Source organism: Gymnoscopelus braueri (assembly GCF_963280865.1).
Source record: "Gymnoscopelus braueri genome assembly, chromosome: 1".
Lineage (NCBI taxonomy): Eukaryota > Metazoa > Chordata > Actinopteri > Myctophiformes > Myctophidae > Gymnoscopelus > Gymnoscopelus braueri.
Genome location: NC_137603.1, coordinates 22,784,180 through 22,808,859, shown reverse-complemented (window position 1 = coordinate 22,808,859; position 24,680 = coordinate 22,784,180). Strand labels below are relative to the sequence as shown.

Below are 24,680 nucleotides of genomic sequence, written 5' to 3'. Positions count from 1 at the left end.
AGTTTGACATGCATTAGGCCACGGACCCCATTTGATACATTTTATATATACATTTTTTTATCTCTGGGACCCCAATCTACAAATCCTCGGTTTTAGTTCAACTCTGAATTGGAACCAAATGGACCCGTTGGGACACCTTGTGGTCCACGGATCTTACGTTGCGAAACAGTTTAAAGTTGACAAAGTATAAACAAGCTGGAAACACATTGGAGTGTAGGTCTGAGAATCAACTTGTCGTCAACTCGGTCACACCAACACTGAATTTCTGATCCCCAAGGATTTGCTGCAGTGTTTTTACGGTGTGGCTCCTCAGAGGTGAGAGTCTGTGTGTCCGTATTCCTGTGTCAATGGAGATAATCTCGCAAACCGCTGGATTGCATTCTGGAGCGCCAAATAAAATAAAAGTACTATCTACTGGGCAGTAGGCATCCTTTCTTCACAGAATGTTTTGAAATATTTTAATGAGGCTCTGATCGCGCTGAAACCTTGCCCAAATGTAGTGTCATTTATCATAGATATGTTATAGATCAGTGGTTCCCAAACTTTTTAGCTCAAGACCCAAAAGTTTGCCTGGGACCCAAACTAGTGAAAATAGCGGATCTACAAGTTCACAACACGTCGCTTCGCGCCGCAATATGAGCTTGTAGATGTGCCATTTTCAGAACTTATTGAACGTTGTTTTCATTTATTCATGGTAATTATTCGTTTTTTTATTTTTATTTATGAAATACTTTTGAAAAATATTGGAATTGTTTTTAATTGATGAAAAGTTGTGACGTTTTTGATTAAACTTTTTTTAATCTTTTGAAATACATTATGTAGGAAAGGGTACATTTACTCGCGACCCATAGCAATTGGTCCGCGACCCAAACATGGGTCCCAACCCACTGTTTGGTTAGCAGTGGGTGCACTGGCCCTTAGGCCAGGGCATTTTAATTAATGCCCTGGCCTAAGAAGAGTTGCGCAAAAGTAGCTAAAATAGCCTATCTACAAGGTTTCAATGTGACGTGTTATGAGCCGTTTTAGCCATTTTTTGGGCGGTGAAACCGCCCCTATATGTGAGGTTTGGACATCGACATTCGCTGCACTGTGATTGGCCACCATTGTACCCCCCCCCCCACCTATTGTACCCCCCAACCCTGCGCTGTGATTGGCCACCATTGTACCCCCCTAACCCTGCACCGTGATTGGCCACCATTGTACACTGTGATTGGCTAGTGAACACATGACACATGTGCATAGCCCTATAAATAGGACTATGCACTTAAAAAAACCACATTTATGGGTTTTTTTAAGTTAGGGGTGTACAATGGTTGGTCCACAATATTACTTTTCTTTAAGTGAACTTCCATCACTGTGATGACCACTGTGACCAGTGACCACACCGCCCACTTCACACTGGGTGTGATTTTTTAAATACATTTAAGTTACAAATTATCCACTTTAACCACTTTTAGTAGGTGGGTTTTATAAATCGTCTGTCGTGTGGAAACCTCATATGTCCAAAACTGTTACTTTTCAGGATTCAAATAAAACAATATAATTTTTTCTTTTTTCTTGAATAAATATTTGAAGTTTTTCAGAAAACTTAAGTCAGGATTTAGAAGGCGTTTTCAGAATCAGCCTCAGATCTAAATGGGTTAAGAGCTTTGACTAAATAATAACTACATTAGATCCATTAGAAAACAGGTTTCGGACATACAAGCGAAGATAGTGTAAACTTTTGCCCCCATGTTAAACAAAGACACATAAAAACCTCTTATGTTAAAACAAAGACACATAAAAACCTATGAAAAATGGGAATATTACTTGAAGACATCGAGACATCAAAACATTGACTTTTTTTAATTACGGCATTTTTGAATCAACAATTATAACAGCTACACAACTGAGACAAATGCAAAGCGAGCAGCCCAGAGGTGGAGGTGCTGAAGATATATGTGCTGAATGTACACATAATTTGGAGGAAATATACACATATTTTACAAGAATGCTATATATTACACGGAAAGGAAGCAAAACAAAAAACAAATGGTCTGTAAATGTTTTCCGTTTTTGTGAAACTCGTTAATATCTAGACTAAGCCATGCGTACACACAGTTATGTCTGCAAGAGAGGCATTAGGGCTGGGCAATATAGGCTAAATCAAATATCACTTTATTTATTTTTACAAAATGCCTCAATATCGATATTGAGTAATATCAGTTTATTTTAGATTTATTTCTAAAATGTTCCAATATAGCAAAAGAATGCCGTTCTGCAAATTATTTGAGAATTTCTTAAAGTATAAATTAAGGCTTAAGTGATTAAAACTAGGAAAATACAACACCAAAATCCCAGACGATTTCTAGTCGAATATCGATAGAATATCAATGCTGCGCCCAGCCCTATGAGGCATGAGAGGGCAAAAAACAACAAAGTAAAACTTCTTCCTTATTTCTTTGTTAAAAAGCACCTGTTTACACTTCAACCACGTTCACCCTGGCGTACCAATTATGTCATTATAGGCCACAATTCTTCAACATCTTTCAATAATCTTGAAAGCTTTCGATAGGATTTCAATTATAGCAGATCTATCAACACGCTGTCATTATAGGCAAACATTTTCAAAACTCTTCACCAGCTTTCACCATGTCTCGAAAGTAACAGATCTACAAGCCCATAACAGCTTGTGAGCTTGTAGATCGGCTATTTTCGAATAGCCTAAGGATAGATCTGGCGTGTTTAAGTGCTGTGATGGTGGCAGCCATATTGTCTTGTGCGTACATCACCATGGTTACAACCCCCCACCCCCCCATGTGTTTCCCAACCTTTTTTCAATGGAGGCCCCCCTTACTTCTGACAAAAGCTGAGACCCCCCCCAATATGTGCGCATGCACACACGCACACACACACACACACACACACAATATAGTTCTCATATGAAGAACAGCGTAATAGCCGATCGACAAGCTCACAACGCACTGCGGTGTGAGCTTGTCAATTCTTTGGAAAATATTGAAAACATTTTTTTTCCCCAATATTTTTTTTTTTTTTCGACAATATAATGTCATGCCAAAAATGGGATGCCAGGTTGAAAATGGATGAAAGCAAAGTTTTGATTTTGTGCAACATGTATTTTTTAAAATGGACAACCTCCACACAGACAAGGCCCACATGATATTTGGCGTCCTGCCCAAGGGGGGGCCCCAGACCTCAGGTTGGGAACCAGTGGATTATATAGCACACAAACAACCAGAATTTTCCACAGACCCCCCCCATATGTACAAATGGAACCACATTTGTACATTCTTGAGTTACAGGCCTGTAAGGGTCCATTTGGTCCTTAACTATCAATCATTTAGCTGGGGACCCCTGGGAACCCCTTGGGGGGGGGGGTCCCTGGAAGCCCACGTTGAGAACCAGTCCACACCAATGATCTGTGACACTACCAGCTGCAACTTCGCAACCGCGTGCAGCAGAATACCAAAACTGTACCGACCCGCCGCAACGGGGCAATTCAGACCGCTGCGATTCTTCTAAACAGTGTATTTTGCAACGGTTTGGTTGCATCGCTAATCATTGGTGCGGAATTGGCCTTAATAGAGCACCGAAGTCCTGACATCACTGCTGCTGGTGGACGCTATCCCCTTGGGTCGCAGCGTTATTTTTTGTGTTGCAATCCCCATTAGGGGAATCTTAGATCGCTTCATATAAGAACTGTGTTCCAAAAATGTACAAACCACCCGGCGATTTTACTCATATGGATATGAAGCATCGACTGATTCGAGGTGGAAATGTATAAATTTACCCAAAGAGCAACACAATAAATGCTATAAACAAGTCAAACGACCCAAAGACTACATTTCCCATGAACGCGGCTGCTGTAGGGACAGTGATTTCAGACCCGGAAGTGTAGTTTTTAAGACTTTCAAGGCAGAATCAATTACATTTTCTCCATTAACAGGCTGTATCAAATATGAATGAATATCATAAACGATGCAGTCACCCCCCTGACAGAAACACCGGAAGATGCGTTTATTACGTCACATATATGACGTGAGCTAAGATTCCCCTATGGGGATTTCAACACAATAAATAACGCCGCAACCCTGGGGGATAGCGCCCTCTAGTGGTCAGTGATGTCAGACCTCTGTGCTCTATGGCACGCAAGCAAGCGGAATGTTGGGAGTTTCCTGAAGGTGCACCGTTCTGAGTTCGTTCAGTCAGTGGAAGGTTGTGCATGCTCATTGGCCAGCCCAGGTGCACCAGTGTCATCACCGTGGACCCCCAGAGGACCCCCAGTTTGTTACGCATTAGGCCACAGACCCCCCTCCCCCCCATATAACTCAAGAGAGTGTACAAATAGAACCAATTGGACCCTTACAGGTCCATTTCGTTCCAGTTGTACGCTCTCTGAGTTACAGGCCTGTAAGGGTCCATTTGGTTCCTAACGATCAATCCTTTAGCTGCGGGACCCCCTGGAAACCACTGTTGAAGAACCACGGTTATTATTTAGGTGGTTGAGCACCAGAATGTTTTGTTGTTCCTAACAGGTGCAGGGGTTCTTGTTGCCCATTGGTCAGCCCAGGTGTATCAGCGTCATCACCGTGGTGTACTCGTGCTGCAGGCTGTCTGTGTCGGCGTCGCACAGCGTGTAGTCGTCCTTGACGATGCGGTCGCAGCCGATCTCGCCGTTGCCGAACAGGCCGAAGAGCGGCGTGTTGGGGAAGACCTTGGTGGGAAAGCAACCAAGTACATTTACTTCTTGTACTGTACTTTCAAGTACAATTCTGAGGTTACTTTTACTTTACTTAAGTTTCCGTTTCACATTTCTGTTTAGCTTTTAGGCTTCGTAAAATAAAGTTGCACAGGGCAGATATGACAAATAACATAACTCATTCACTGCCAAGGACGACTTATGAGGAGACATCGTCCAAACGCCTTATGACGTTTTTTTTTTTCCCACACAGAACCAGGTGATAATGTGATCCGAAGATTTACTGCTCCATTCACTTCCTGGTTAAAATATTTGGGAAATCACCTGTATCTCGTCTCCTGTGTTTTACTATGTATTTTTGACGAGACATACTATTTTCAACGACATGCTATTTTCCGTATAACAAGCAACGAGCGAAGGAGAGGTTGCGATGCAATTATTATTATTTTTAGCGGAAGCACAGTTAAACCCTCCGTGATTAGCAACCATCAGGGGATCGATCATAATGGAGATAAATATTCTGTGACTACTTGAAAAGGTAAGAAAGATCGCTGGCCGTCTGGCCTTTATTTATTTACTCTGGCAGTGGAACAGTTAAATAACTTTATACTTAAAAGATTATTTAAAAATATGAATAGTGGAAACAGCCACGTGTTTTGAGCTTGTAGATCTGCTGTTTTTTTCAAAATGAAAATATCTCAAATAATTGCGATTAGGTAATAACTGTGACGGGCCTACCTTACGGAAGGCCTCGGCCTCCACGTTGCTCTGGTTGTAGTAGTTGTGTCCTCGGCCCACGCAGGCGAACATGAAGCCCAGGGTGTTCCTGTCGGGCAGCTTGGCCGCCTTCAGCCGGCGGATGGTGGCCTCGGCCGCCTCGGGGCTGCTGACGTCCTGCTCCAGCAGCACCGAGGCCCCCTGCACCTTGGGCCCGCTCAGGGTGACGCCCACCACGCCGTACGCACCCTGACTGCAGCTGCATGGAGAGAGAGAAAGAGAGAGAGAGAGGGAGAAACAAAGGATTTATTTGTCACTCATTCATATAGGTCAGTGGTTCTCAAACTCTTTCATGTCAAGGACCCCCAAATTTCTATGTATTTGGCCACAGACGGCCCATCTGAAATGATTTTTGCCAGGGATCCCCCCCAGAAGAAAAAGATTTTTGATATTTAATTTCTTAAATAAAAAATAAGCAGATGTATCCAAGCTCGCAGCGCGGCACTAAGTGACGTGCTGTGAGCTTGTAGATCTGCTATTTTTCAATAGCCAACGTATAAATGGATTAAGTGGTTAAAATGATTGTGATGCTATATAAACTTGCTGGGGACCCCCTGGAACAAAATAAGAACTGTTTGGGAACCAGTGCACTAGATGAAAGATGATCTTGCCCGATAATCGCTCCTGATCTATTCTGGGGTTTTCTGAAAAGTTAACAGTTATGGACATACAACCTGACAGCAACGATATATATATATATAGTGCAAGTACAACATGTGCAGGGGGTTTTGTTCCAAAAAGAATAGTGCCGCTGTGGCGTGTTGCGAGCAGGCAGGGCTGTTTACAGATGGAAGGAGTTTGACCTGGCAGCTCTGTCATTGTTCAGGGCTCCGATCACCCCGGGGAGAGAGCGAGAGAGAGAGACAAGACGGGGCAGCAGAATGAGAATGAGAGACAGGATAGGAGTGGAGTGAGACAGGAAGAAAGAGTGAAAGAGAGAGAGGGGGGGAGAGACAAGGAAAGAAAGAGAAGGAAAGGGCGGGCGAGACAGAGAGACCAAAAGAGCGAGAGAGAAAGAGAGAGAGACAGGTAGAGAGAGAGAAAGAAAGTCACAGACAGAGACGGAAAGAGAGAGAGAGAGAGAGAGAGAGAGAGAGAGAAAGAGAGAACACCAGTGGAATAATGCTGATAAGTCCAGTTTCTCTGGAGTCACATAGAGGCAGAGTAGCTCTCGTCAGCTGCTGGGGAACAAGGCCTTGTACTCCCACAATTTACTTTCAGAAGAGAAAAATGTCTCAGATTAAAGTTACACAGCCTGGAAAAGTGTATCCCCAGTGGCCTTCACTCTCCAGATGGCCACAGGCTCATCCCCGCGGAAAATAGATTAGAGTGTGCTTTCAAACATTTTACCACCTCGGAGGCCTCAACACATTGGATTACATAAATCGAAAGCTCTTTACCTCATATTTAACCACTTGAGACCCATTTTATACTTTGGCTATTTGAAAGTAGCCAGTGTACAACCGACGACAGTCCTTGGAGCCCTCAGTGAATGTTGCTTATTTAGTGACGGAGGCCTTAGACTAGAAGAAAGGCCAATGTGTTAACAAAATCACTAGGATTCATCCTCCATTAGATTATGATGAGAAAACGTCAAGGGGTCACATGGGGGTCAAATGGTTAGGGTTCATCCACCACACACACAGCACATCTGTCCGTTAAAATGTTGAGATTATCTTGTGTGCAAGTGGAAACTGTGGCCAAATGGTGTTGGAGTCAACTGAACCAGTAGGGTTAATTCTCCATGGGACAGCAAGGTGCACACCAACATGGACCCTTGGGTTCATTAGTACTTTCTTTCATATGTACTCTGTTCAAAAAATGCACAATAAAAAAAGAAAAGGAGCTTTACAGTACTTTGCTATATCCTTGCCTTCATTTAGTGTTCGATATCGTCACTGACGGACAGAAACCTATTATATATTTCAACTTTTTATGTTTTTTTCTTAAATGAATGCCCTATTTCTTCATGCAAGAGTGCCATGCAAAAGTAGCTCGAAAAGCAGATCTACAAGCTCACAACATTGTCGCGATGTGACCGTGTAGATCTTTTTTTGATATTTTATGAAAAAATATTTAAGTGAAAGTGGTTAAGTCTGACTGTAGGTTTTATAGATATTGAAACAATGACATAACTACGTTGGAGCCATTGGAACGCAGGTTCTTTTTTCTATTCCCTGTAAAGTAAGTTTTGGACATGCAAGGTTTCCACCCGACAGCAACAAATTTGAACAGTACAGTATGCACACTAAGCATACCGCAGCCACACACAAAAAAGGCCAGTGACTTCCTGGTTGACCAGACGCACGGTGGCGTCGGGTTACAGCTTCTTTAGTTTCACTGCATACTTCCTCAATATAATATTGAATGAAAATGAATGTATTTGTACAGCGCTTTTACAAACAAAGTTACAAAGTGCTTTACAGAAAGCCGCAAACAATAAAGTAAGAACAGAATACAATAATAATAATAGTCTCATATATAAGTTAGAACATTTGAGCTATCACGGGCAAATAAACTTAAAGGGATAATTCACTTTAAAACATGTTTGGGGTCATTTTTATCACCTACGTGAAATATCCCTTTTTTTTTTTAAACACTTGATATAGATGTAATGGTATGTTCTCAGAAGTGAAAGCATACACTGATTTTGTTAGGCATAGCTCCTCAGGCAGGGTGTTCAGGCAGGGTGTTCCAAAGCCTATAGCTGCCCGGCCCACACAAGCCTGATCGGCCCCGGTAATAATGAAGCGAGTTTTAGAGGTAACCAGGAGACTCTGCCTGAGGATCTAAGGCTGCGCACAGGCTTGTAAGCGACCAGCATTTCGTTGCTGTCGGGCAGAAACCTCTTTTCTTCATATTGTAACTTTTTGTGATTTTTCATAAATGAATGCCCTATACTTGATCATACTGCAGCGTCACACAAAAGCATCAAAAGTAGCAAATCTATAAGCTCGAAATGCGGCGTGAAATGCGGAGCGAAGCGACGCGTTTTGAGCTTGTAGATCTGCTACTTTTGCTATTTCCGAATTTGAATCCTGATAAGTAACTGTTCTGGACATATGAGGTTTCCACCCGACAGCGACGATATCCGAAATGTAACTGGGAGCCTGTCCATGCCGGGCTTTAAATGAAATTGATTAATTGACTGCTATATTCTAAAACAAAATCTTGAAAAATGTTTGAACTTTGAATATTTTGGAAACACTTTAACAACAAAATCTTGTATGGGGGTACCGGGGTCTACAGCCAAATAATACATATTAATTTGGGGGGCCTTGGCATAAAACCAATGCTTTAACTCACCACTGGCGTGGAGGAGAGAAGGCGCTCTCCACCAGTCCTCCAGCTACCAGAGCTTTGCTCTTGGCCAGCGGTTCCAGCACCTGGCTGAGGAAGCGAGCTGCTCCAGACTTATACGCCTCATAGACAAACAGCAGCACCACTCGAAGCTCTGGGTTATCTACTAATCCTAGAGAGAGGAGAGAAAGCAATGAGGGAGGGAGGCACACACAATTTTGGAAATTCATGGGCCAAGGAATTGCTTCAACATACGGCTGCAGATTTAACTGTATATTATCTCATATCGCAGGTTTCCACAATGAATAAATCTGGGTTTATATATGTATATTTTGACATGGATTTTTATGACTTTTCAAGAAGTTTTCCAAATATTTTACAACCACAGCTGGATTTATGTGTGTAATATAGTGCAGTGTCTCAGATATGATCGCAATATGCTTTTTGCAACCAGTCTCTTTGAAACATAGCGCCCTCCACACGAAGGAGAGTTATATTCAGGATGTGGTTTATTAAGTTTGCTATTAATCGATTGTGTCTTGCCTCCTTCTCGCATGACTGAAGCTGCACAGTCACAATGACGAATTTGTTGTCAGATTCAGACTGAATTAATTCCACACCGCAGACATTGTTTCATGCATAGGTACGTTAACTCCATTATTTGACATGAGCAACATTATGTCAGTGCACGGTTCTAAATGTCTGTTTCGATACATGTTCAGTTAATTGCCCCAGCCCTACGACAAGGCAAACTCTGCCCCCGGGTACAGTGAGCTGCCTTGAACTTGACGTCTGACCTGCCTCCTCCAGGGCTGTTTGAGACATGGTCTTCTTGCAGAAATGGAAGGGCTTGATGTGAACTCCCTCCACGCTGGGGAACATGATGGCGAACCCTGCCTCTCCTTCCTGGTACTCTTGAGGAGGACCCGAGTGGGAACCACTGGGAGTCACTGGGGAACAAACACAAGGTGGATTTAAACATTGTAGTCATTGATGGTCCTATCTAGCCTGGTATCCAGCCTGCTTCGCTACGTTCGGCGGACTTTATTTTCTCTCTTCGCTTCTCAGTCTGGAAAGCCTCCCATTGGGAGGTTTTGCAGAACTACACTGGAACTACATATGTTACGTTGGGCAACGTCGTTGCTGATTGGATGTTGTTCAAACGAATGACGAATCACAACGATCACACTGTTTTTTTGGTCCCGCCCCGCACCACAGACCAATCAGAAGCCCCAGGTTCGACTCGAACCTTTTGGCATGTCCCGCCTCCCTTGGAGATAGGAGGCTTTCCAGACTGAGAAGCGAAGAGAGAAAAAAAAGTCCGCCGAACGTAGCGAAGCAGGCTGGATACCAGGCTAGGTCCTATCCTGGTTCTAGACCAACGGTGTCAAACTGCTGGCTGATCTAAGCCGAATTCATAGTTAGTTGCACCGAAAACAGTGGATCTACGAGCTCACTACACATCACACGGCAATGTATTGTGAGGTTGTAGATCGGCTATTTTTGGTGCCCCACACTAAGTGCAACATCACGCGCAATGACATAAATCAAGCATAAGCGAAAAAAGAAAAAGTATAAATATTTTGAATTTAAATATTCACTTCCAGCTATCCGTTTGAGTCTGGCAGCCATTCTCCCTCCGTTAATTGTATCCTCCTATAATTTGAGTAACCTCTGTCTGTCTGTCTTGGGTCGTGTCTGTCTTGGGTCGTGTCTTCGTCTGTGCCCGATCAAACTGCGCATGCGTCGCATCCAATCCAGCCGCGACACACTGTTGCCCGTGTGTGTGTGTGCGCAGGCGCGCACACGCTGGCTCTGTGTGTGCGTGTGCGCGCACGAGACGACTCGCGCTAAACGTTGCGTGTGTGTGTGTGTTTGCGACGGGACCCGGGGGGTTCCGCGACGGGGGTGTGTGTGGGGGGTTGCCCGTGGGGGGTGGGGCTTGCCCGTGGGGAGGGGTGACCGCGGGGGGTGCCGCGGGGGGACCCGCGGGGGGACCGCGCTACAGGACGTGCAATAACCCCAAGTTTGCAACTACTTTCGTCTGCGCCCTTCACCGGGTATGGTCTAGTTAAAGCAAAGACACTTAAACATCAATGGTCTTGACTGGTCTAGTGAGCGGTGCTCGAGTCGAATGGTTCTTTCAATTGCGTGCGGAAAAGTTGCGTAATCGCGCAGTGATCGTGCCTTTCAGATCTACGTAAATGTGGGAGATGCAACGGTCCTAGAGACTCCTTTCTCGTCTTTGCAGTCTGTCCGTGTTGTGCCGTGTCCCTCATGGGAAAGAAATATCGGGTCTGAAAAGTGAGTTTCTGAATCGTTTCCACGTCTTCACTCAGCTGAAGAAGGAATTCTCACTCTTTCACTAGACATTTACTGTCACCACAGCAAGGAGTGACACTGGATTCTGTGCACTGTGACATATAAGTCAAACGCTTTATGAATGAATGAGGTTCACAACGTTGTGATCCATAAGGACATATTCAGATTCATCCGACCTTGAAATGACAACTCATTGAGTTTCTTATTGTAAAAGGGAGTTGTTGGCCTAGCAATAAAGAACAGTCAGAGTATGATTGCTGGAACCAGGCCTGGCTAATAAAAATGAAACGCAGCTGTGTTAGCCCAATGTTTAATTTCAAATGTGTATTAGTGTACACAGCACATGGTTCCAAAAGTTTTCTTAGCCAAAATAAACTATTTTTTACGGCTTAGCTCCTTAGAGGCAAACCGCTGGACCAATCAGCACCACATGTGTGCACACAACATGTGCCACAGAAGTACCTCCACTAATATTTTTTCCTGCATGTTTTATACTTTTTTTAATATTTAGGTTTAATTTTATAATCCAGCTCTGATCAGGCTGAAAACAGTCATACAGACAAGATCCACATTTAGTCCATGAGCCAGAGCCCCAAAATTGAGCAAAAATTATCGAAAGAGTGGGCAAAACCAAACCTATATTAAATTGTTCATAGGGTCAATACGAGTAAATAAATATATGATAACCTTTCCACAGGAGCAGCTTTTTCATGGTTATCACACATTTTGTTATTTTCCCCATATGTACATGACAGGTGAAAAAATGACAAAATTTAAAAAAGAGTTATCATAATGAAACTTCCTGAGTTGATTACTTACATGAAGACAATGATTTATCGTATTACAAGTTTTCTGAAATTGTATATTTAAATAGGAAAATATGCCCAAATTTGCATAACTTTCCAGAATCAACATTGGACAAAGCCAGAGTCAACATACTTATTTCATTTTGTTAAGATGTTGGATTCAAAGGTTTTTAACGAGGGAATATTCAATATCTGCTCAATTTTGGGGCTCTGGCTCATGGACTAAATGCCTAATTTGCATATTTAAATATACAATTTCAGAAAACTTGTAATACGATAAATCATTGTCTTCATGTAAGTAATCAACTCAGGAAGTTTCATTATGATAACTCTTTTTTAAATTTTGTCATTTTTTCACCTGTCATGTACGTATGGGGAAAATAACAAAATGTGTGATAACCATGAAAAAGCTGCTCCTGTGGAGAGGTTATCATATATTTATTTACTCGTATTGACCCTATGAACAATTTAATATAGGTTTGGTTTTGCCCACTCTTTCGATAATTTTTGCTCAATTTTGGGGCTCTGGCTCATGGACTAATTGGCTGTTCCCATTTGGAGCCCGAGATCCACATTATTCGATTTGTTTTAATCATCTGGTAGAAAGCATCTCTTCTTTGTTTGAGATCCATGTGTTTTGTGCACGGTCCAAACTAAACGTAACACTTTACATTTAGCATTTTACCATAATGTAAATGGTAAGGGAGTGTATAAACATTTGTCGTACTGTAATTTATAGCTACACATAAGCCATATATTGAAACTCATTCAAACCCTGACGCGAGAACCACCACCATCCGTTGCATTTGAGTAGGCGACCCGGCGTTGACCCTCCCTCCGCGTGGCTGCGATACCACAGCAGCAGTATTATCACAAACATCCAAGCGTGCCATTAAAGGTGACAGATGATGGCGAGCGTGATACGCCATCAAGTGAACACAGCTGATGAAATGTCACTTCTCCGTGGGACTGTGATTACGCGGACAAATGGAGAGTGCCACGACTGTAGCGGATGGGACTATTCATCAACGTAACGACCCGAGACATGCCGCTTCCCCACAGAGACCCCTGACGAGGAAGCAGGATGGAATGCATGACACATGCATGCGACGTTTCATTACATGCGACGTCACCAGTTTGAGCCCTGAGTCAGGACATCTGCTGCACGCTTCGGACTCGCCATGCACATCCCCACCCAATACGAGCACACTGTGAATGTAAACGTCATATTGTTAGCGATGTTACGGCCTGGCTGCGAAAGAGGGAGCCGTCTATGAGACATGTCTATATGTCTATGATTGGGGACGGCAGTGGCTCAGGGGTAGAGCGGCCGGATGGAAACCACAAGGTTCCCAGTTCGATCCTGGGCTCCCCCAGAGTTAAGAGTCGAAGTGTCCTTGAGCAAGACGCTGAACCCCTAATTGCTCCCGATGAGCAGGTTGGTGACTTGCATGGTTTCCTCCGCCATCGGTGTATGAATGTGTGTGTGTGAATGGGTGAATGTAATGCACAATCTATGTAAAGCGCTTTAGATAAAAGCACTATATAAATGCACCATTTACCATTTATATAAGCTGTCCGGAGCTAATCTCACAAACCTTTTTATTAGTACACATACTATATCTTCTATACTTTTTGAAATATTTGAACTTCAAAATATTAACTTCAACGTATGTTATAGTGGGGATAAAAGGTTTGGGTTATTTTGGGCACGGATTAAGTCATTGATTATCCTCCTTTAGAGGTCGTTGCCATGTTGTAACTGCCATGTTGCAACGGTGCAAACAGCATGAGCGCTGCCTTATAGATTTTATTCAGGGAAACAGGGAACCTTGTGCAACAAAGGTGTTGTGGAGTGGAGTGTGACATCTAGTGGCTGAATGATGTATACAGCCCCTTTAGATCGATACAGACAACTAAACAACATATCCTACATATAATTTGAGTAAGCTCTGTCGGTCTGTCTTGGTGTCTTGGTGTCTTGGGTCGTCTGTGCCCCAAACTGCGCATGTGTCGTTGCCAGGTTTCGCGCGCGAAACAAGCAGCAAGGTCTATGAAAACAAGGCCAAACGAAACGAACCCTACAAGCAACAAGGTCTATGAAAAGAAGGCCAAACGCAGCGCTTTCACACATATACCTTGCCTCTTGGAAAACAGCCGATCGACAAGCTCACAACGCGTCCCCACACCCACCTGCACTTTCACAACCAACGCCAAAACACACTACCACCAATATGGCCCCTAAACCGCTTACAATAGAACAACATGGCAACACCGTGCTTCTACACCATAGACCCCACCCACTCTCGCCAGAGAGCCACATTTCGTGGCTGCCTCCGTGGTGTCTGGTGTGTGTGTGGGTGGGGGGGAGATGATCGCACCACAACTTCGGTCCGCGGCCGTGTATGCGTGGACACGCACGTGCGCATGCACGTTGGGGAGGCACGTGTCACAATGTACATTATTTGTGTTTGCGCGAGTGGGGGGGGAGATGATCGCACCACAACTTCGGTCCGCGCGTGTGTGTGTTGGCGACGGCCGACGGGGAACGGCTCCGCCTGTTAGATCTTTATGTGCGCGGGTGTTTGTGGGTGTTCTGTTCCTCCACGACGGGATGTGCGTGTGTGTGTACACACTACACCATTGGTTCTCAAAGTGGGGTCCGGGGACCCCCAGGGGTCCTTGAGGGAGTTCCAGGGGGTCCCCAGCTAAATGATAGATTAGGCACCAAATGGACCCTTATGGGTCTGTAACTGTGACAGTGTACAAATGGAACCAAATGGACTCTAACGGGTCCATTTGGTTCCATTTGTACACTCTCACAGTTACATTAACATACATTTTACCATATAAACTGGGGTCCAAGGGATAGAAATGCCATTAAAGGGATATTTCACTTTCAAATAAAATAAACATTTAAAAAATATATTAAAAATAAATGAAAAAAGTAATGGAAAAATCACGGCCCCCTCACGCATTAGAGTGTCCTACTAATGTGTGAGGGGGCCGTGATTTTGCCATAACTTTTTTCATTTTTTAAAAATATTTATTTTTAATGTTTATTTTATTTGAAAGTGAAATATCCCTTTAAATGGGGGTCCGTAGCCCTAATGCATGTCAAACTGGGGGTCCTTGAAATTAAAATGGTTGACATTCACTGCTAGAGCCGTACAAAAATCTTCTCTTATGGGGGTCCCTCGCATATCTTTTCAAATGGGGGTCCGCGGGCTAACAACTGTCAATTTGGGGGTCCTTGCCATGAAAAAGTTTGAGAACCACTGCACTACACTGCACAAACTCACTTTCGATCCCTGATAAACTGTCTGTTCTCACCGCATAAGCCAAACTGCACACTTTGGGTGCTCATATCCCCCTACGGGTATGGTCTAGTATAAACAACAAGGACAGCTCTGGCCGCGGGTGGTCTGTACGGACAGCAGTTGGAGTGGAGGACAAAATACATCTGTATTTTGTACGTCTGTATTATACAGACGGACTCGATAAATAGGTCATGTAGTCAATCAATATTGATTAATTTCCCATCTACAGCTGTTTGTTCACCTCAACAAGCAGACACACACACTGAAACACTGTCAGCTGACAGTGTTTCAGTGTGTGTGTTTGCTTGTTGGGGCGTTCCAAGGAAATAAAATGGTTGGGAACCACTGCTATACAGTGTGTACACAGTAACTAAAGTGAACACTCTTAGCTCAGCCACCATCCGTGTATGCACTCTGCTTTTTGCACAAATGTTAAAAGTAGTAAGACAAGAGGAACACTTACACACTATTCCTGGCGCGGCGATGCCTATGAGGTCACATGCTTTGGGGAAGAGCATGCTCAGCTCCTCAATTGTGTCTGGAGTGTGACGACACTTTTTCGCTGCAAGTAAAAACAAATGTTAAAGAACTGGATTACTGATCAAGTGGCAGCAACTTTGATTCCCCACAGCATTGTCATATATACATATACACACACACACACACATTTTGTATTTATTTGTATTATTTTTTTTATGAAAATAAATATAATGTTTGCAGTAGTTGTATAATGTTGTAAAATGTTATTCATGAGTGCCCCAGATGCAACCACATTTGATCTGCAAGGTAAAATATCCATCTCAGTCTCTGGGCAGTAGAAGTGCTGCAATACCTTTGTTCTGGCTGTAGACACTCGCTTGTCCATTGAAGGCCTCACTGTCTACCAGGGCCAGAACGGTTTTAGGCAACAGGAACACTTTCTGTACAGAATAAGAAAAGCCTCAAAACTATTTAATAGGCTGTTATGTAAAATGCAAACAACAGTCATTGGCAGGTGTTTCATAATATTGACTAGGTAGTTTAACGCTTAATGTTAGTATATCCATTTGCAACTCTGAGAGGACCCCTAGGGGTCCATTTGGCCCATAGGTCAGGAGCCTATGTCCAGTTTCCGTAGCACCAGACAAGTACACCCCCTGGACACGACACTAGTATGTTGCAGCATTTTGTTGTTTAAGTGTTAAATAGCTCTATATTTCAATAGCAAATTAGCAATCATTGCTAGGGAGTGTTTGAGTTCTTTAGTAAGCAGAAAGTACGCTTTCAGGTCGGAATACCAATTTCATCCCATCAGGAGAGAGAACTCATACAGGATAGAGGATAAACAAGCGATATTGAAAGTGATTATGAAAAATAAATTAGCAGACTTTTCTTTTTGTTGATTCAATCAAAACATATCACTTACAGCGACTTAAATGCAACGTTTTTAATCAATTACACCCGTGAAGTCTTGAATTCACATTCCTTCACAGTGAATGAAAAATCCCAAAACAAAGAATACTTGATAAAGAGCCCAGCAAACATATATAAAAGAAACATAAATGTATGAACTCCCACACATAACGAAACCTCTCACAGTATATTCCAGAGTATTGCCAGTAGTACTTTGACCTCTATTTTCTTAATTCATCAAGACAAGTATTCTCTTGTTTTTGGGGGATTCTTCATTCATCGTGAAGGATTGTGACACAAAAAAAAAACATTTAGTAAATTGTCTGTGTCAGGTGGACACCTCCAAAACCTTTACTTTTCAGGATTTAGATTCAAAGATATCACTCAAAAACACTTTTGATGCTTTTGTGTGACGCTGTAGTATGACAAGTAGGGCCGGGAAAAAAAACACAAAAAGTTAGAATATGGAGATAGGCAGCGACAAAATGATAGAAGAAATCAGCGGAGCGTCAGTGCGTGTTGTACCTCCACCTCCTCGGCCAGACAGCTGCAGAGAGCGTGCACGTCTTTGTTGGAAGGACCGCAGGCCGACACCCACGTCAACTTCTGCTGGGTCCTGAGGACCCTGCGGGCACAGTTCCTCCATAACCTGCACACACTGAACAGCACACGTAGGGTTAACACAGTTCCTCCATAACCTGCACTAGGGATGTGACGATAATCGTTATTATCATTTATCTTGATAAGGAAAACCGTTGAAAATAAATCGTATCGTGGAGATTTAAATGTATCGTGAAACTGTCCGTCATACACTAGGATGAATTAGCTTTTGTTGAGCTGCAAATTCAGTACCACTTAAATGCTCTATACTTGATAAAACGGACCTGTATAGAGCGCATCTGGTACGCTCTTATTTCACTCCACACAAATCGATTCGCCACAAATAGCAAATCTACAAGCTCGCAACGCGTTGTGAGCTTGTAGATCGGCTATTTTTGGCAAACTTTCCCCCAGAATAAGGGGATAATTTTGATTATCCCAATAATATCATTAATCGCAATTATTTTGGCCACAATAATCGTCCCAATTTTCATATCGTCCCATCCCTAACCTGCACACACTGTACAGCACACATAGGGTTAAGCGTGCCGCTGTCACCATCATTAAATTTGACATGATGTTTAACCACTTAAGCCCCATATGGTTGAGTCCCTGAGGGCTCTATACTAGTGTATTTTCTTTTTTCTGTTATTGTGGGGAAAGCTTTTGCTGAAAATAGCCGATCAACAAGCCAAAGCTTTAATAACAGTAGTACAACAAAATATCTAATAATTATTCGTGAATAATGTGTGTTTGTTCATGCATACTAGGAAATGCATGTAATAAATCACTAAGCAGGATAAAGTTGCAAGGCAGTAGCAGTACAACCACTAAGAATAATACATATACACTCTTGGATTTAAGTTTGCCTAAAGCAATTGTGAATTTATTTTTTAGCTTAACCACTGATACCGTCTGCTTAACATTTCGTCTGTCGTACGGCTTTAAAATAACGGTATTATTTAAATAGCACATTATTTTTGGGAAGTTCTTTTGACACAATTCAGACCAGACATGATGGGGGCGTTAGCTTCAGGTGTTAGCATGCTAACCATGATGCTAGCTCTGGTCCATAGCGTAGGAGTTCTCCTTAACGCTACGTTACTTTCGAGCCGTTGCCCACAAACCCGCGGTAGCGCAGCGGCCGCGACCTCTCGTCTGTGGTCAAAATAAAAAATACACTTTCACTACTCACCAAAACAAAGACGGTTTTAAGATCTTAAAAGCCTACTTTCCTTAGTGGGAACACTCGGAGCCCCCCACCTCACGTCTAAAATACACTTTTTGGACAGAAAATAAAATATTTCACCGGAAGGAAGAAATGTTTGAGTTACTCCACTGCGCCCCCTACAGATCTTGTCAATAGAACAATTCCATTGACCAGATGTTTTCTTCCGGTGGAATACTTTCTTTTCTGACCAAAAAGTATATTTTAGACGTGATGTGGGGGAATCCGAGTGTTCCCACTAAGGAAAGTAGGATTTCAACATCTTAAAAAAAGTGTTTGTTTTGGTGAGTAGCGAAAGTGTATTATTTATTTTGACTACAGACGAGAGCCTGCGCTGCCGTGGGTGTGCGGGCAACGGCTGGAAAGTAACATAGCGTTAAGGAGAACTCCTTCTAACGCTATGGACCAGAGCTAGGTGTTAGCATGCTAGCCATGATGCTAGCACACAGTGTCACGTCTCCATCAGCTCACCTTGCTATCTGCAGCAGAGACTTGGTCGGCACGAAGGTCAGGATCCTCTCCACCACCTCGGCCACGTTACTGAGGATGTATTCAGCCTTGCTGTCCTGCTGCTGCGAGCCGCAGGCAGACGACGGCTTCTCCTCCATGTTGGGTGGATGGATGCTAAGGTGGCTAAACTGCGAGTCTGCGACCAGCGTTCTACTGGTAACCGCTCTCACTCTCTGTAGCGGGGGGCGGGGCCGGGAGGACAGTACTACGTGTGTAATGCTCGGCATTGCCTAGCGGGGGCGATAATTTACGATTCTGTGCCTATAACTCTGTGTGCCTATAACTCTGTGCCTATAACTCCGGCCGGGGCTGAGTAGGCTCAAGCAAACTTCGCAAGGTTCAGCTCGGTGGTGCTTCTCGTGGCTCAAGTTCACTTGCGACTGCGCCCCTCCGTCGCGGTCCAAAACTATACTTTATCAGTGAAAAAAAGTAGTCCGCGGTTGTTGGAAAAAGTGGTGCTGGAAAAAGTGGTGCCGTCAACAGGAGTCCAGGTGTGGGTTGAGAGTCTTCACGAAGCAAGCTACTGCGACTCTGCGACTGGACCTTAAATGGGGTGTTTGAGCTGTATTAGAATGTAACAACGCTCACCGTTCCCAACTCTTATAAAGAAGAGCGAAAGAAGCCCCGCCCAGTGGGACTCTGACGTTGGAAGAATGCTGCATGCAGCTAGACTACCCACGGCTAACTACGACCCTTGGCCTCTGGCTCTGCATAGTTTGATTACCTCATTAACAAATGACATGACCTGCCCGGTGAAACTTGTTTACAATCTACAATTTAGGCATTTAGCAGACGCTCTTAAGCCAGAGTCTTTTTTTTAAATGCTGACCCTGGGAGCTGAGCTCCAACATTTTCTATGCACTTGTGCAAATGGCAAATAAAGTCTATTCTATTCTATTCTATTTACAGTAATCAAGGTAAGCACAAGGTAATACATCAAATGCATAGAAATTGTAATCTAGGATCATAGGTAAACCAAGAACCTGTAATCAGTCTAAACAGTATAATATTAAAAAAACTATAATCTGTACATCGAAACTGAACACCCTATACAGGATGCCAGCTCTACAAATGAACCTGTCATCTGTCTACATAACATGCTATCTAATTTACATTTTAGCCTTTGCATAAGCCTGCAAGGTTGTTAAGGCTAGGGCAAGTGCTATGCTTGTTCAACAACTCATATGAATGTGTAGTGTGGTGAAGTAAGTAAGTATGTACATTGTATTTGTATGGCACTTCTCACAGAGAGAACTCACAAAGTGCTTTACATACAACAGAAATAAAGACACAGCACGAAGCATTCAAATGATTAAAACAACAACCCAAAAAATCTAAGACATTCCACAAAACCCCTAACTGCTCCCCCGCAGGATGAAAAAAGGTTAAAAAAAACAACAAAGAGGTATGGAATGCCCTACCGCAGGTCTTGAGAGCTGCAGCCTCAGTGGACATTTTTTAGAACCACTTAAAAACACTACTGTTAAAACAAACATTTGTGGAATGTCTTATCTGAGCTATACAGTAGCTTGCAGGGAATATGCATATGTCTGCTAATGCTAACAGCAAACCCTTCCAAATCAATTTTAACCAAATGTCCCACACCCCTCCGGGGAATATGCATATTATCCTTTTGTTCACACTCATCGTAACATAGTCTCTCTCTCTCTCTCTCTCTCTCTCTCTCTCTCTCTCTCTCTCTCTCTCTCTCTCTCTCTCTCTCTCTCTCTCTCACTCTCACACACACACACACACACACACACACACACACGTTTGGGTACGATCTGTGTAACATGGTTACACATGTCACACATAATCTTGTTGTTTTTGTCCTGTAATAGAGTCAAGATGTGCTTGAATCTTAATAATAACCAATTTAATTAATTTCTTGGGTCCAAATTGTACAGGATATTTTTTTTATTTTTTTAATTTTCTTAAATGGGGTGTTTGAGCTGTATTAGAATGTAACAACGCTCACCGTTCCCAACTCTTATAAAGAAGAGCGAAAGAAGCCCCGCCCAGTGGGACTCTGACGTTGGAAGAATGCTGCATGCAGCTAGACTACCCACGGCTAACTACGACCCTTGGCCTCTGGCTCTGCATAGTTTGATTACCTCATTAACAAATGACATGACCTGCCCGGTGAAACTTGTTTACAATCTACAATTTAGGCATTTAGCAGACGCTCTTAAGCCAGAGTCTTTTTTTTAAATGCTGACCCTGGGAGCTGAGCTCCAACATTTTCTATGCACTTGTGCAAATGGCAAATAAAGTCTATTCTATTCTATTTACAGTAATCAAGGTAAGCACAAGGTAATACATCAAATGCATAGAAATTGTAATCTAGGATCATAGGTAAACCAAGAACCTATAATCAGTCTAAACAGTATAATATCAAAAAAACTATAATCTGTACATCGAAACTGAACACCCTATACAGGATGCCAGCTCTACAAATGAACCTGTCATCTGTCTACATAACATGCTATCTAATTTACATTTTAGCCTTTGCATAAGCCTGCAAGGTTGTTAAGGCTAGGGCAAGTGCTATGCTTGTTCAACAACTCATATGAATGTGTAGTGTGGTGAAGTAAGTAAGTATGTACATTGTATTTGTATGGCACTTCTCACAGAGAGAACTCACAAAGTGCTTTACATACAACAGAAATAAAGACACAGCACGAAGCATTCAAATGATTAAAACAACAACCCAAAAAATCTAAGACATTCCACAAAACCCCTAACTGCTCCCCCGCAGGATGAAAAAAGGTAAAAAAAAAACAACAAAGAGGTATGGAATGCCCTACCGCAGGTCTTGAGAGCTGCAGCCTCAGTGGACATTTTTTAGAACCACTTAAAAACACTGCTGTTAAAACAAACATTTGTGGAATGTCTTATCTGAGCTATACAGTAGCTTGCAGGGAATATGCATATTTCTGCTAATGCTAACAGCAAACCCTTCCAAATCAATTTTAACCAAATGTCCCACACCCCTCCGGGGAATATGCATATTATCCTTTTGTTCACACTCATCGTAACATAGTCTCTCTCTCTCTCTCTCTCTCTCTCTCTCTCTCTCTCTCTCTCTCTCTCTCTCTCTCTCACTCTCACTCTCACTCTCACTCTCACACACACACACACACACACACACACACACACACGTTTGGGTATAGATCTGTGTAACATGGTTACACATGTCACACATAATCTTGTTGTTTTTGTCCTGTAATAGAGTCAAGATGTGCTTGAATCTTAATAATAACCAATTTAATTAATTTCTTGGGTCCAAATTGTACAGGATATTTTTTTTTCCTCTGTAGGTTGTTTCCTTCAAAAGTTATGCTCTTTTCAATTGTTTTCCATTTTCGGGTTTGGGTTCAGGATATGTATAATAAGGGGTTAAAAAATAACTCCATGGGACATTATTTCAGCCTGTTAGCTGGCAGAATCTTAAGATACACACTTCAAGGATTAAGAAAAACCAGGTGGCGGGAAAATATCCACCCTATGCGCGTGGACCCCACTTTCCATCTAGACTACTGGTTTAATGGAGTGATTCAACAGGCAATGTTTACAGAAAGACCAAAAGCAATTTTGATACTAAACAATAGAAATGACAAACAAACATGCTTGTTCCCAAAACCCAACCATGCATGTATCCATTCCGTACATGTATTGTTATGCTCGGCTATATTAATTACTTGGACATTTATGTAACTTGAGTCTAGACCAGTGATTGATTCCCAACCTGTGGGCCATGAGGATATTGCAATGCTCAGATGGGTGAGCTTTTGAAATTTCCAAGTGTCAGCTGATCATACATCTTGATCACATATATGATATGATAATGTGCGCCGATTTGTGAGTTTTGGACACAATCTGTAGGAGTAGTGTTTTGAAGAAAAGGCAAAATGGCAAACTAATTGCCACACAAGAACATTCTCTGTTACAGTAACAAAGTCACTCATTTAATAAACATGGATGATGTGATTTAGACATTTATTCTATAGTATATAGTCATATATTCATATTAAAGTAAATACACAGCCATTGCCATTGGAAAAGAAAACAAATCCTTAGACAATCAAATGTTCTTGAAAACAAAAAGTTGCATGTGTACAGACTCCACCCATATCTCTGTCACATGGCAAGTGGACAATATGTGGACATGGCAAGTGGACATGGCATGAAACAAAGCATTAAAAAGAAGCGTAGAGAAAACAGACTTTCCTAAAAGGTAGATTGACGTTTTATCACCTGGCTACAACACATTTATAATGCAAGGGGAGCATAATAGAACCCCATTAATCTGAACATCAGCATTTCAATAAGATTTGTAAAATGTAAAATGAGTACTGAGGATTTTACAGTGTACAGTAGATTGGGTTTCCAATGGTTTATTTCAGTAATCCTCAACCTTTTTTTGATTTCAAGGTTTGCTGTGCATTAGGGCCACTGACCCTCATTTGATACATTTCAGTTTTGCTCTTTGATCCCAATCTACACTGTAAAAAAAGCGTTCGTTTAACTCTGAGAGTGTCCAAATGGAACCAAACGGACCCAAAAGGGTCCGTTTGGTTCCATTTGGACACTCTCAGAGTTACCGCCAGTTGGGCCCCGTACCCTACGTTGAGAAACAGTGATGCAGTCCATTCATGCAAATTAACTACACCTCAGCCGTGATCAGAAACGTTCCAAGTGCCGCTGAAGATCTGACAACATTTAGAAGTGACATCATCACAGAAGCAAGTTTAAAAATACAAAACGACAAAAAGGCCCTCATTCATTAATAATAATAATAATCCTTAATTGGTTCAAGATATGTTTGTTTCTAAACAGCTACGTGCAGCATTTATTACCTCAAACAAAGTGCAAATCCTGGCAACGTACAGTATGTCACGTTGAATGTGAATCTATAGCAGTGGTTCTCAAACTTTTACATTTCAAGGACCCCGATAACTCTGAGGGTCCATTCGGAACCTCTCAAGGAACCCTGAGGGTCCCTGGACCCCACTTTGAGAACCACTGAGCTATAGCTTGCAGGGAATATGCATATGTCTGCTAATGCTAACAGCAAACCCTTCCAAATCAATTTCAACCAAATGTCCCACACCCCTCCGGGGAATATGCATATTATCCTTTTGTTCACACTCATCGTAACATAGTGGGGTGGGGCAGGGGTTTTGAGTGTGTTTTTCTATGGTAGTCTTTGTCTTTTCCCCCTTTTGTGTTAACAGTGGTCTGACCCGTCCCTATATATGTCCACCTCCTGTGTCATTCTGGTTAGTTCAGTTTTCAGTTGTGTTGTTCAGTCCTGTTTTTCCTGTTTAGTTATTTAGTTTGATTTGTTTATTTTGAGCACCTTTATTGTTTGTTATCTGTTAAATCATTATTTTGAAATGAAACACAAAAAGGAATATCATTTTAAACCAACAACCCAGTTTCCCTGTGTCTCTCGACCAACTCGGTCCCTGACAGGGACCACACAGTGAGATTAAATTCTCCATTATTACAGTGAATTAAAGGAGCACATCACCCATTTCAAATCTTATCTTCATATAATTGGTCCTCACTAATGCTCATTATGAGATGGCACAGTCTACACACTCACAGTCTCACACACGCGTCTCATTGGTGGGCTATGGACAGTTCAGAAACCTGCCTACCAATAACATCATCGATGGGAATTCCAAGATAATAGAAACTACCGCCTTTCTCTTCCTGGA

At 42.5% G+C, this 24,680-nt stretch overlaps 2 protein-coding genes across 2 annotated transcripts in view; both read right to left on the bottom strand.

Annotated features, from left to right (window-relative positions):
* tpma (alpha-tropomyosin) overlaps positions 1-24,680 on the bottom strand; it is a gene marked incomplete at its 5' end in the record, with an annotated part of 303,129 nt that overhangs the window by 262,782 nt on the left and 15,667 nt on the right. The gene's annotated exons all lie outside the window — the stretch shown is intronic.
* On the bottom strand, positions 1,831-19,103 carry fbxo22 (F-box protein 22). The gene is made up of 8 exons (XM_080425222.1): positions 18,916-19,103; positions 17,142-17,274; positions 16,057-16,144; positions 15,688-15,786; positions 9,574-9,726; positions 8,783-8,948; positions 5,438-5,675; positions 1,831-4,714 (listed from the first exon to the last, which is right to left on the bottom strand). Exons 1-8 carry the CDS (start codon positions 19,050-19,052, stop codon positions 4,562-4,564), a joined length of 1,167 nt encoding a protein of 388 aa, XP_080281348.1. The 5' UTR covers positions 19,053-19,103; the 3' UTR covers positions 1,831-4,561.

What these genes read in the sequence shown, in the direction of transcription:
- fbxo22 (XM_080425222.1), bottom strand. Translation starts at nt 19,052, where the DNA reads ATGGAGGAGAAGCCGTCGTCTGCCTGCGGCTCGCAGCAGCAGGACAGC. An exon ending in TGTCTACAGCCAGAACAAAG is followed by an intron (nt 15,787 to 16,056) that starts GTATTGCAGCAC and finishes TTTTACTTGCAG; the next exon opens with CGAAAAAGTGTCGTCACACT. An exon ending in CGCCGCGCCAGGAATAGTGT is followed by an intron (nt 9,727 to 15,687) that starts GTAAGTGTTCCT and finishes TTTGTTCCCCAG; the next exon opens with TGACTCCCAGTGGTTCCCAC.